The sequence below is a fragment of the Malurus melanocephalus genome, unplaced genomic scaffold (genome assembly GCF_030028575.1).
Source record: "Malurus melanocephalus ecotype Western Australia unplaced genomic scaffold, MMel_1.1 scaffold_174, whole genome shotgun sequence".
Lineage (NCBI taxonomy): Eukaryota > Metazoa > Chordata > Aves > Passeriformes > Maluridae > Malurus > Malurus melanocephalus.
In genome coordinates this window covers 437,320-450,802 of record NW_026623406.1, presented here as the reverse complement: position 1 = coordinate 450,802, position 13,483 = coordinate 437,320, and the positions used below count along the sequence as shown (strand labels likewise).

The 13,483-nt window shown below is 43.7% G+C and overlaps 2 protein-coding genes across 7 annotated transcripts in view; both read left to right on the top strand.

The window, feature by feature from the left end:
* LOC130577336 (rho-related GTP-binding protein RhoG-like) overlaps positions 1 to 12,070 on the top strand; it is a 123,205-nt gene extending 111,135 nt beyond the window's left edge. The window contains exons 1-4 of one of the 3 annotated variants that reach the window (XM_057372607.1): positions 194 to 274; positions 2,152 to 2,232; positions 3,344 to 3,399; positions 8,133 to 12,070. In XM_057372607.1, coding sequence (XP_057228590.1) covers positions 8,154 to 8,729 — 576 coding nt within the window. In that variant the 5' untranslated portion in view covers positions 194 to 274; positions 2,152 to 2,232; positions 3,344 to 3,399; positions 8,133 to 8,153 and the 3' untranslated portion in view covers positions 8,730 to 12,070. Of the gene's footprint in view, positions 1 to 193; positions 275 to 363; positions 711 to 2,151; positions 2,233 to 3,343; positions 3,400 to 8,132 lie in introns of those variants that run through there. The other 2 variants (XM_057372605.1, XM_057372608.1) reach the window with 2 other exon arrangements.
* A 662-nt stretch (positions 12,071 to 12,732) lies between these two features.
* Positions 12,733 to 13,483, top strand: part of TAF1 (TATA-box binding protein associated factor 1) — a 28,806-nt gene continuing 28,055 nt past the window's right edge. For all 4 annotated transcript variants that reach the window (XM_057372585.1, XM_057372584.1, XM_057372582.1 and 1 more), the window contains exon 1: positions 12,733 to 12,892. In XM_057372585.1, the coding sequence (XP_057228568.1) occupies positions 12,767 to 12,892 (126 nt within the window). In that variant the 5' untranslated portion in view covers positions 12,733 to 12,766. The remainder of the gene's footprint in view (positions 12,893 to 13,483) is intronic.

The following is a 13,483-nucleotide window of genomic DNA, read 5'->3' as shown; positions in this document are numbered from 1 at the left end:
GGGCCCCGCGCGTGGCCGCGTGTGTTCCCGCCCGGCGGTGCCGGAACATCCTCCGCGCTGACAGCGGGGCGCGGCCGCGGCCTCTGCCGGCCCGGGCGGTGCGGGTCCCGTCCCGGGAGAGCCTGTTGCGGCACCTGTCCCGCCGGCTCCGGGGCAGGGCAGGGCAGCTCGGGAGTACCGGCGGCTCCTCAGCCCCAGCCGCGGGCCCTGCTGGCTCCTCCGTGTCCGGAGGTTCTGGGCAGTGGGATGCGCGTCCCGGCWTCTTCACCGGGCGGTGTGTGCGGGGGTGAATGTGCTCGTCGGGGGGCCCAGGGATGCTGGGGAAGGGTTTGGAGTGAGCCTTTCTCGCCCTTTTTCACTCAGGGATGTGCGGGGAGCGGGCATGGCCCCGTGGCAGGGCAGGTCGTGCTCTTCCCCCTTCCGCGCTGTGCGAAGGTTGGGCCGGGCTGTTGTTGCGCCAGGCTGATGCTAATCCCTATCAGGGGCACCGCGATAAATTTAAGGCGACCTCTGCTCCCAGCGAGTGTCATAAAAGGTTGGCACAGGATGAGTTAGCCTCTGGAAAGGGTTCTTGTGTCAGGGCTGAGAGTCAGGGATACATAAGGACAGGAAGGTTGGATTTATTCTCAAAAAGCCGGCAAAGTGCTCTCTCAGGAAGAGTAATGCAACGTAGTGACCTAAAACACTCTGAGGGGTGCCAGGAGTCACAGGTATTGTCTCATTTAGCAGCTGCCACAGAGCTCCCCTTCATCAGCTTAATTGTTCTCTTCTAGAGGGCCTTGAACTTTCAGTTTTCTAACCTGCACTKAGTTCCTGCTTGACCTCAAACCCCGAGAAGCAATGCTGCTTTTTATTTGTACTGAACGTCTCTCTGCTTTTTCCCCCGTGTTGTTTTCTGGGTTTTTTTTTTAATTTTTTTTTTTTTAAGAACCGGTGAGTAATCGGTATCTGTTTACTTTTTATAAGCACTTGTGACTTCCACCATAATTACTCTGAGTTAAAAAAAAAAGCTTTTACTTAAATGTTCTTTATGTATGCCTTATGCTTGCAGCATGTGTCCTGGGATGCAGCACTTCTCGTGGCAGCATCATTAGCTCTTTGCCTCAAGCTTGTTTTTTGATTTTTAAAAAGCTCGTGTTCTCTTCCGTGTAGGATGCAAAATACATCACTTGAAGGCATACTTTAGAGAGAGTTTGCCACTGTTCAGCAGCACAGCAGTTTTTCTACATGGAACTTACGATTATGAGACGTGTTTCACATTTAGGCTTAATATTTCCATAAAAAAAAAGCTTTTAGATGTTCTTCCTAGAAGAAACTTTACAGAGATCCGGGAAAAAGAGTAAAATATGCAGTTTGCAATTAGCAGGAGGAAACTGAATGTGTGGTTTGATTTGTTTATGCATTGAGGCTGTGATTCTTTTGGGGTCCAAAGTGTTCTCTCTCAGTCTGGTGTCATGTAAAGATTCATACCTTTACAGGGAGTATTTTTTYACTTTGCATGCCTGTGTGTGTAGATCTGATGGGCTGCTGAGCGACTCCTTAACTCTGGTGACTTTTGCTCACATTTTGGAATTGGAATAGTTGATGCAAATGAGACTTGGCAATTGTTGCAGTATTGTAGTACACGAACCATGGTAAAATACACAGAGTGAATGCTTTAACTCCTGTCTTAGTCATACCAAAACTCTTTAAAGATACTTTTGAGAAAACTTGGGATTGATTGAGCAAGTTAATTTTTGTTTATTTTTGTTTGTGTTTTTGTTTATTTGTTTGGTTTGGTTTCTGTGTTTTGAATTTTTCTGTTTTAATTTGGGGGTTTTTTGTTTGATTTTGTTTGGGGTTTCGGTTGGATTTTGTTTGGTTTTTCTTTGTTTTTTTGTTTCTGTTTTTATTTTTTATTAAATCTCACCCTCCCTCCCCCCCGTGAAATTTCGGGGTGGAGGAGGAGCAATTAGAGAAATGCAGACCAATAAAAAGTGTAGAGGGACTTTTTTTTTTCTCTTGGAAAGAAGCTTAGATTTTCCTGCTGTAACATTGCCCTTTAGATACAACMGTGGCTTTGTTACAGCTGAGAGTGCCAGCAAATGCCAGGTGACAAAAGATGATAGACATACTAACAAATTTTTTTTTTCTTCTTTTTACCTCAAATAGGAATCAAGGATGCTTAAACTGGATTTATYGTTCATCCTGCAACGTGCTTAATACGCCTCTTCACAAAACCTTATGTCTRAGGTACTGTTTGTCTCTTTTAGCCAGCAGTAGTGACTAAGGCTTTGTCAGAATCCATGAAAGGTGGGAAGGACATTGTTAATAACTTTTTGTGAACTGACTGTGACCCCCAGGACCTGTGCAATGCTTGTATCACCCAGGAGGTGAGTCAGTGGATGTGGGCACAGAACCCTGCAGCCCTGGCTCCTGTTCTTACACCTTTACTGAGCTCACCATCACAGGGTCACTTGTGTTCAAATAAACTGTGAAAGTTTAAGACCTTGATGTCTGTCTTGATGAATCCCTGCCTCTGCATGTGGTTGCAGGAGGAAAATCCGATTTTAATACTCTGCAACTTTTGATTATGATAGGCTATGTGTCACATTCATGCACTGGGGATTGAGGTATCACTGATGTCTTAGTTTTTAGTTCCTGTGAGCTGTGCAGCTGCACCTTGTCACTGTGTTATTTCATCAACTGTGCATCTGTTCCATGAGCATTCCATCAATGCCCTTTGGAAATACTAATTATCCATTCAATATCTTGGATTCATAGAATTTAAGGTCTTTGATGTTTGGTCACTAATATAATTGCTCTCCTATAAAATCTGGAGTACGAGTGGCTCTTGTAAGAGGTTTGTGTGGTTGAGTTGCCCAAATACCTGATGCAGAAGACCTTATTTTCACTGTAGTTCCACAAGAAATATTGTTTACATGATAAAGCTTACATGTGTTTCATCTCTGAAGAAAATCTTTAAATCAATAAACCAGTGTCAGCCCATTTGCCAGGGATAGAGGCTTTAAAAATATTATTTTTAAATATTATTTGAAAAGTGTTGAGGGGTTTCTTTTATTTTCCTTGAAACATCTGTTTGCATTGAAAGGTATAAAGGGCTTTCTAGCATTGGCACTGAAAGAACAACCAGTGAGATTTACACTCCTGTTGTGTGCTTGGGAGCTGAATTTCCAGGCAGAGAGCTCTGCAGAGAGCAAGCCTCTTCAATTCTGTTGTTCATGWGGAGCTTGGGTGGTGGACTGCACGGTTCCCACTGTGCTGCTGAAATCTGCCTGCCCTAGTGGATATTTTTTCCCCGTCTGGTGCCATTCAGACTGTTGCAGTTTTGTTTCTCTTGCAGGTAAATGGCAGGACAGTGAGTGGTGTGAAAACTTTGAGAGGCACTGAGAAGTCCAAGTAGGTCATTCATTGCTGAAGGATATGAGGGATGAGGTCTCCTATTTAACTTTTTTTGCTCTTTCTTGGCACACATTCTAAAAGCCTGGCACTTCTCCATTCCTTTGGCACTTGCCTGAAACAATGGCGAGTAAACTGAGCCGTTGTGGGATAGTAGAGTCTTGATTAAATTGCTGAGAGCCCCTTTCTCTGCCCTGCTAGGCCTGGTGGGTAAGCTGCACATGTGAATTAACTCCTTTACATGGGTGAGGATGGTGTGATATATTTAGAACTGCCCTATCCACCCAGTTCTTTGTTGAAAGTTCCTGCCTGACTTCATGTTTGAGGCAGACAGAGTGAATCGTCTCTGATCTAGTTTGTGTTACTGAAAGATGAGCAATTAAATCGTTTCGATTTCTTAACTTCTGCCTGCCCCTGGTAAAGCAGGATCTCATCCACCAGAACAGCGAGGGCTTGATGAAGTGTGATGGCTGAGCAGAATGACACAGTGCAATGCAGCAGATTTCAGCTGAACTCCTRGGGAGTTTTCTGCTCCTTTTTGGCCCTATCCACACTGTTAAGAGAGATATGGAAGACCTGACAAACTCAGTGAGAGTGAGTTTATCAAAGAGCGTTATCGAAGCTGAAATCCACTTAGCAAAGAGACATCTGATGTTAACATAGCAAAAGGAGAGGCATATCCTGCTAAAGAGTAGTTCTGCAAAGAGATTATAGAAGTGCAGGAAGTATAAAAAGCATAAATCTAGAAAGCTTCAGAAGAATTCAGGTTCCTGTTTCCTCTCTGGTTTCTGTCACTCTATTCTCCTTCTCTCAACAGACAGGGAACTTCCCTTCAGCAGTGTTGAGAGGAAGATTTAGAAGTTTTTTCTCACCCACAAAAAGTTTTGACACAACACAAAGTTACTCTGTGTGTGAGTWTGTTCCAAGCAGTGAATTTCCCCAAATGTTCATCTGGAGAGCGARCTGTCCACGTTAACGATTCCAGAAAATGCTTAATTAGGTCAGAACAGGAGCAGCTCTTCAGATGATGTCTTGACATGTTGATTGAAATCTTGCACATTCCAGAGGAAGTGCCAGGTGTGCAGACAGTGAAGTCAGAGTTTGCAGCATCTTCTGAGAMTGAAACTAACTCAAACAGGGAATGCCAGTTTTCTAATTCAAAGTCATTGATGGACAAGATACAAGTAACTCTTATCTACGTTTTTTACACAACGCTTCTGTGTGGGGTGATTTGGTTTGGGGTTGGTTTTTTTTTTGGCTGGTTGGTTTTAAAAAAAAATATTATTTAATTTGAAAATTATTCCCATTCTGCTGTAACTGTTAGAACCTCAGCTGTAATAGAAGTCCTTTCTCTGGCAGGACTAAGCAACCCAGATTACCTCTCACTACTTCAGATTTTCCGTTCACTTGTTTCTCTTGCTACATAACCTTTCAACTTGGCTTTGAAGCTTGTGCCCAGCTTTCTGTTTCTAAATTTTTTTTTGATGTGTTGACGTGTTAATCTGTATTTTTCTCTTTTTCAATTCTTGTTGTATGTGGAGTTTTTCTTTCTAAAGTTTCCTCAAAAATTCTTTTGAAGGTCACTAAAAAAACCCCGAACCAACCCTAAAGCAATTTTCCATCTGTTGGTAATGTTTGTTAGTAATTTTGTTTTTGGAGAATGCTTTTTTTTTCAATATATATTTGTATTTAGATAGCATGCAGTGCCAGCTTCATGGGTGCTTAAGAAATTAGAAGAATTTTCCATGCAAATTTGAACCCCAGCTGTTTACTACCTTATGAGAGTTTTATTGCTAGGCAAATTGTTTAAAAGAAAAACTAAATAGAGACTTCATACATAATAAAGAGAGCAGTACTCTCTTGAGAGCATGAATTTAATAGCAGAGACCTGATGGAGTTAATATTAGTTTGCTTGGTTGTAACTTATATTAAAAAAACCTTTATCTTCCATTTGTAAATCTTTAACCAAACTACCTTTGCTCACAACATACAGTTTTCTGGAGTCAAGTAGCTTCTTTCTACTCTTTATTTTTTGATTAATTTAGATAAATTTTGTGTCTCAATACAAATCATGTGTATCCTGGCGTGTGTTTGTTTTTCCGTATTGCATATGCCACACACGATCCCTTTCAGCTCAGACAACCCCCTTTAAAGGGGCCTTTCAGAGAATCACTCTTAAAAGCCTACAAGCTCTTTAGTTGTGTTTGTGTAGTTAATACTTTGGCCAATGCTTTGGCAGGTTTGCATGGAGTTATTTCCCATTGCAAGTGTTGCTCTCCTAAAATCCGAGCTTTACTGAGGTAATTCAAGGTATTAGCGCCGTGAAAAGAGCATTCATTTTYCAAGCTTTTTTTTTGTTACTTTATTACCGATTTATAAATTGAAATATCTTATGACCTCTGAAACAAAACCCCCWACAAAGTAATCTTTGAGTTCCACATTTTGAGTTAGATGTTTTGAATCAGGTTGTGTTTGCTGCTGATGGTCTGGGATAGACGTGGCTTTGGAGTTTATCCATTCTGGAAGGTGCTGGGGTGATGACCCTCTGGCCAGTGCCAGTCATGTGCAGGCTGGGGTGCAATTTGGGGATACCCTGYTGTTCTGTGGGGAGCTGTGGACAGAAGTGCATAGAGATTTAAGGGGTGTAAATCCTTGGGGGAGCTTGTGGCTTGTGTTTTGAAGAGAGATCTGTTTACAAGTGTTTACAGTTTGTTTATGTTCGAAACTAGGAATTGGGCACATAAAAGGCTTTGTGTCTCTYGTTCTTCGTGAGACTTTTGTTGCTACAGTTGAATTTTTGTTGCATGTGTCCAGCTTAGTTCTGCCGTCTCTGTGATGTCACTTGTTACTGACAGATCTGAATTGCCCATTGCACAGATAGCTTATTTGGGAAAAAAAAACCTTTGCTCTGGGAGCAGTGGTGTTGGTCACCATAAAGGTTTCTGGCACAGTGTGTTCTGGTACTTCAGTGATTTGATGTAAGTGCAGGAATGGGCTAAAACCTGCTCTGTGTGCTGCAGTCCAGCTAGGTTTTGGCAGCAGTAGCAGCAGAAGGTGATTCCTTCTCACCAGGAGCAGCTGCCGGGGTTTCCATGGTGTCTGTGTACATTCATCCATACTTCCTTAAGCACCGGGTGTTGTAGTGACCAGAAGAATCACTGTGTGCTCCCRGTGGGAACACAGCAGCATGTGGATATACAGATAAAGACTTTGTCTAAAAGGACAAAGCTGAGACTTAAATGCAAATGAGTTGTTTGTTTGTTTGGATTATCTTGAAGAGGAAGTTGCTCATTGTGCTATATTCCCTTTGCTACTTTGGTGGTGTTGGAGCTGAGATCTTTATGGAATATGCAATCAGAATAGTGTAGGTTGGAAAGAACCTTTGAAGGTCATCTGGTCCAACACCCCTGCAGTGAGTTTGAATGTTTCCAGGGATGGGGCAGCCACAGKTTCTYGGGGCAGCCTGTGCCAGTGTTTCACCACCCTCGCTGTAAATAACTTCTTCCTTATAGCTAATCTAAATCGGTATTTTCCTAGTTTAAAGCCATTGCCCCTTGTCCTATTGTAACAGGCTCTGCTAAAAAGTTCTTCCCACTATTTTCTTCTGTTTGAAGCAGGGTATTTTCTGCTGGTTGCAAGTTGAAGATTACTGATAGTACCTCAAAGGCATTTGGGTGAGAAGGCAGATGCAAGTTCCTTCTTGTTCAGGCTAGCAGTGGAAGTTCCAGCACACAAGAAATGTACAACAAATGACTGCTCGTAGTTAGTTCCATGCCATTTTCAAACTTCTTTCTGTTCATGTGGTGTGAGTTTAAAATTAATTGCATTTTAGACTGTATCATTTTGATTGGCAAACCTACTCTTCACCTCTCAGGAAAGGGATATGGAAGACCTCTACATGTCAAATATCRCCTGTGTAATAATTCCCCAGGAAAGCTGTTTGACTGCTGATCTTTTAGGGCACGTATTTTTCTCATGCTCATTTTTTAGAGGACACCAAGTAGCTCAAGCCTGTTAAATCCTGCTTGTTGTGTCAGTGATTAGTGAGAGTAATCTGTTCTTGGCTTCTTTAGAAAAATTCTTTCTGGTTTCTAATCTGGGTTACTATGGCTAGTTATATTTCAGAGAACAGCTTTCCTTGGACATGCTACTTTCTGAATCTTTTATCTGGTATCCTCTAAATAATGAAGTTTATTCAGGACTGATTGATATGAATGTAGTGAATTATTATTGTGAACAGTTGGAATGCAGTCCAGAAATTAATATCTTGATTTTATTTATAACTTTTGGACCTTTCTTTGTGGTAAACTGTTTAGGTAGTAGTCTGTGTAGACACGTGTGAGTATTGGAGTGTGTGTGTGTACAGAGGTGGATGTGTGAATCTATAAATGACAGACTATCCTGTTACTGGGGCACAATCCCTTTCCACTTGCAGGTGCCTCTAAGGAACTCGTCCTTTTGCCTGTGGGAARCAGTCTGGCAGTAAGGCAAGACTGTGGGAATTTGGCTAATTTGTACTTACATGGTTGGAATGCAGCCAATTGTCACTTAGCTCTCAACTCACTGCATCTCCATTTCACTATTGTCTTTCTAGCCCCGAGCTCTTCAGAATGGCCTGAGACACTGAATGTGATAAGAAATGGTCAGCTATATTAAAAACACTTGCTAAAGCTTCTKTTTAAAGTGACCAGCACTGAGTGTGCCTTGCCTAACCCCTTTTTTGCTTTGTGCAGGACWCTGTTTCTGGGTGAAGAATGCAGACCATAAAGTGCGTGGTCGTCGGAGATGGCGCGGTGGGAAAAACTTGCCTGCTCATCAGCTACACCACCAATGCCTTCCCAGAAGAGTACATCCCTACTGTGTTTGACAACTACAGTGCCCAGATGACCGTGGATGGCCGGACAGTCAGCCTGAATCTCTGGGACACTGCGGGCCAGGAGGAGTACGACCGCCTGCGCACGCTCTCCTATCCCCAAACTAACGTCTTCATCATCTGTTTCTCCATTGGCAGCCCCTCTTCCTATGCAAATGTCAGGCACAAATGGCACCCTGAAGTTTCTCACCACTGTCCAAACGTTCCCATCCTTTTAGTGGGCACGAAGAGAGACTTGAGGAATGACCTGGAAACGGTTAAAAAGTTGAAAGAGCAGAGCTTGGCTCCCACTACCCCRCAGCAGGGGACTTCACTGGCTAAACAAATTGGAGCAGTCAAATATTTGGAGTGCTCGGCATTGAATCAGGAGGGTGTTCGGGAGGTGTTTGCTGAAGCTGTCCGTGCAGTTCTGTATCCTGTGACAAAGAAGAACACAAGAAAATGTGTCTTATTGTAGTTGCCTTGGGTGATGGATGTTGGAAGTTGACTAGAATCTTGGAGGGCTTTTTAACGAGTTAAATTGAAGATTTGCATCTTGCACTAACAGCTCTAAGCAGAAATGATTTATACAACGAATATTCTTGCAGTCTTATTGCTTCAGGGAAACTGAAACAGAACAGGTTTTTTTATTCCAGCTGAGAGGTCAAATACCTACTTTATTTCTAAAGTTCCAGTCTCCAGCTTCTCCAGGGATCACTTGATTATTTTAGTGGAGGAAAATAAAAGAGGAGACTTCTTTGAAGCCACTTCTTTGCTAGATAGCTATCAGTTGCTAGATTTGCTGAAAAGCACAGATTTTGATAACTTTGCTTTAAGTGTTAGCTGCTGCTTTTCCCATCCTTYATTTACTGATTGAATTTGTTTTACAAACAGAAGTCTGGCTGTCCAGTTTTTTTGTCAATTTAAACTTGAAAACAATTTGTTTACTTGCAAAATGCCTGAAATATTACTGAGATTCACCTTATAGTGAACTGTGATTGATTGTATGAAGAGTTAGCATTAGGCATGGGTAATGCAATGAGCAAGACCCAGGGAATACCTGCAATGATTTATTAATAGAAGCAGGAGCTGATTTCTCCTTATGTAAGGAACTTAGGATAATGATGACTCACTCAAATGAGTGATTTTCCTGATTTTGAGGTGGAGAAATGGAGGAGTAGTTTAGATCCAAGTCTTCCATTAATCTTCTAAACTGAGATTTTATGTCACTGTCCAAAGAGACTTTTCACCCTGGGAATAAAGTTTTAACAGTTCCCTTCTCCGGCTGACTGAGGTATTTGGGATGACACTTCTCAAAATGAGATTTTCAGTGTAATCCCAGAGACTTGGCAGCAGCCTGTTTGCTCTTGAGGAATTAATCACGTCAATTCCTAATGTTCTTGGGGCCACCATCTGAGATTTTTATGGCAAATTTCTTTGTTGTTTTTCTGTGAGACGACTGACAGATAATTTGGAGTTTCTGTTTAGAGGAACCTGTGTCTCTTCCTGTTTTCAGTTCAGTCTGTAGCGGTTAGCCAGTCACTGGATAGGATCACCTGAGCAGTTTTTTCCTCTCCTGAAATGCTCAGTTATTATAAACACTTTTTAACTGAAGTTCTATTTACATACTTCTAACCTTCTTTAGCAGCTCTAGTAAGTGGCAGCTGGCTTTTATTTTCAGGATGTGCACTGTTCTTTATGTGTGGTTCCGGGACCAGCTGAGGAGTGAGCGCATGAGCCCTTCCTTAGACTCAACCTTCCAGCTCCGTGGCATGAAAGCAGCATGCTTCAAAGATACTTTGTGTGAAACCACTGGTGCTGGACTGGGCTTTGTTGTCTGAAGTTGACAGTGCTGTCTTTGTCTGGCTGCAGCCTCAATTGGTCATTCAGAACTTGCTTTCTTGTGATTCCCACACATGCAAAACCGCACTGGTGTATACTCTGGTCAGGAAAAAAAAAGTGCCTCGTTTTAGCAAGATAACAGAAAACACATCAACAAGGTTATTAGGGATCTTGTGTTAATTTGCCCTTGCTTTATCTGATGCTGGCAAAAAAAMCAGGTGGATAGAAACATTTGTATTTGTGCCCTAATGCCACTATTTGGATAGAAATGGTCATATTTGTGCCCTAATTTCCACTGTTTGAAGAGGATGTGCCTTTCTTCAGCTGGTGTAACTGATGCTGACACTAACTGCAGTTTTTTTAATCTGACACATGCTCCTTTTGATGCTGCTTTAGCCAATTGCAACGCATAGATTATAAACTGCAGTTAATCCAAATACTGGTACCAGTATTTAGTGAACCAGCACCAAACGTTGAGCACGGGCGGTACCAAAACACCCGTTCTGCAGGATGTTTGCAGAAGCCTACAGTCTCTGCACATTTTTCTTCACCAAGTGCCATTGCCTGGAGTGTCTTTGTGTCTCTTGCACTTGCAGAGGAAGTGCTGTTCCAGATGTGGTTCCTGCCGCAGTGCCCTGAAGCCTGTGAGGGTGTAGAGAATTCACTGAGATAACCTCTACTTACCACGTTCTGCCTTTGCTTTAGCTGTAGGCCTTTAGTGTGGGCTGGATTTGCAGGCAGCAATTAACTCTGTGCCTTGTATTTCAAGATTATTTTTCTGTAGGTAAATTTCAGTAACTGAGTAAATAGACTTTATCATGTTTAAAATGTATTTATTTAAGCCAGTGCACATGGTTTCTTTTAATGCTGGTCAGATCTAAATCAACTGTCTAGTGACCCCGGTGCAAGCCCATAACCTTTGCTTTATTCAGAAATGTACTTTAAAAAGTCTGTGATGTTTGAACTAGTCTTAAGAGGTGCCTGAAATTAAAAGTCTACTTTTTTTTTTTTTTTTTTTTTTGCTACATATATTTGCAGTTTTGTACTGAAGCTACTACTGTTTTAAAAAGTTTTTACTTTTTTACATACTGAAATCTTTTAATCCTGCATCTTTTGTGGTTATTCTTAACTGGATTACAAGCATTTTGTGGAGAAGAAATCTTGTGAGCAAGTATTATTGCACAACCCTTGCCCCTCCATTTCTGTAGGCTCACAAGCAGCCATCCTGGTGTGAACTGGAAGAGAGTATGGTGCGATAAAATTCAACTGCTTAATCAATTTTATTTGATTTGGTTACACTGTTGATTGCATTAYGCCAGAACACCTTATCCCCATGTAGGTTACTTAGTAAATGGATTGCACAACAGTACTGAGGAGAATTACATGATAGTGATGAAAATGAGCAGGGAAGGAACTTTGAACCATCAAAGATTTTTTTTTTTTACTGACTTTGGAGTACCTGGATATTTAGATGCTTTGTATTTCTGTCGCTTTCTGACAGGAGTAAAAGTCCTGGCTGGGAGCTGGTTTCCTCCAGCCTCTTCTTTTCATGAGGCTGAACTTTAGGAGAATTCCAGTGAGCTTTTCCATTCAGTGGGCATTCTGCTTTTGTGATCTTCCTTCCTTTCCCACTCCTCCCCTAAAATTCTTGGTGCCTTTTATTGTAAGTAGTCCAGTGCTTCAGTTTACAATCAGTTCTGTTTCTCCAATGCTTTATTTTTCTTCTGTGGGCAGTTGACAAATACAGACTACACATAATCCCATGGCTGGATTTTGTCTTGTTTTGGCAGGTCAGAAAACTCAGTTAAGCTGTGAGGGTTTCCTGAGCTGTTCAAGGTCCTTTAGTTTGTTACTGAATAGGGATGGAGTGTGTATGTCTTAATTCACAGAAGAGACTCACTGTGAAGACACAGATTTTAACCTTTGCTTTGTGAATGATTTCTGAACTACTTGGGTTTTTTTTTGTTTTTTTTGTTTTTTTTTAATACAGCTGAAGCTGTAGCAGGAAGCAGTTCAGGAATTGTGTGTCCAAAGGATGTTCATGAGGTGTGCTTAGATGTGGAAATGCTTCCTTCAGTTTACAGCTGTAGCTRTTTCTATGAAATTTGAACTAGAAGAGCCTCCCTGTGCTTTGTCTCCGGGTGCTAAACCTCACTCTGTAGAAACCTTGGTGCTGCTTGKGCTGATCCCAAGAAGTGGATGGATCTCAGGGGGGTCCCCACCCCCAGAGTGGGCAGCAAGGACCACCCATCAGCAGTGGGAGCCTAAGACTCTGAAGTGTGGTACTGATACATACACTGGCAACTTGATTTTATGCTATAAAATAATTTGTATTACATCTAACAGTTTTAAAGGATTTTTTATATAAATTATGCATAATTACATTGTAATAAACCTTTCCTCACCTCTCTGGCTGTCGCATTAACTCGCCCTGCTGTTTGTACCGCACGTGTGCTCAAGGCAGCTCTTTCCTGTGGAAAGCCAGACCCTAAAGGGTTCCTAAAGGGTTCCTAAAGGCAATAAAGGAATTTTTGGCAAGGGCGGAGCGTCTGCGCGTCCTTGCTGCGCCGCGGGGCGGGGCCGCGCGGGGGCGCTGTGGGGGGCGGCGCTCCCGGACCGGGCCCGGGGCCGCTCCCGCCGCCGCTTCCGCCTCCGGGTCGGGGCCGGGCAGCGATGTCGGACTCGGAGAGCGAGGAGGAGGCGGACGGCGGCCGCGCTGAGCCCTTCTCCCTGGCCGGGTTCCTCTTCGGCAACATCAATGAGGCGGGGCAGCTGGAAGGGGACAGCGTCCTCGACAAGGTAGGGCCGTGTCGCTCCGGGAAGGCACCGCGGGCGGAGGGACGGGCGTGAACCGGGCTGCCTGGGGCGACCTGGGATGGAGCGGGATGGCTCGGAGGGGCTTGGGGTGACCTGGTGTGTGCCGGGGTGTCCGGGGGTGACCCGCGTGTCTTGGGGTGTGCTGAGATGTACTGCCATGTCCCGGGCTGTACCGGGGTGACCCCGAATGTCCCGGGGTGTCCTGAGATGTACTGGGATGTCCCGGGGTGTCCGGGGCTGTACCGGCGTGACCCGGATATCGCGGGATGTCCTGAGATGTACTGTGATGTCCTGGGCTGTACTGGAGTGTCCGGGGCTGTACCGGGGTGCTCCAGGATGTCCCGGGGTGTCCCGGGCTCTGCCGGGTGCTCCAGGATATCCCGGGCTGTACCGGGGGATGCTCGGGGTGCTCCAGGATGTCCCGGGATGTCCTGAGTTGTACTGGGATTCCCGGGATGTCCGGAGCTGTACCGGGGTGCTCCAGGATGTCCTGGGATGTCCCGGGCTCTGCCGGGTGCTCCAGAATGTCCTGGGATGTCCCGGGCTCTGCCGGGTGCTCCAGGATGTCCCGGG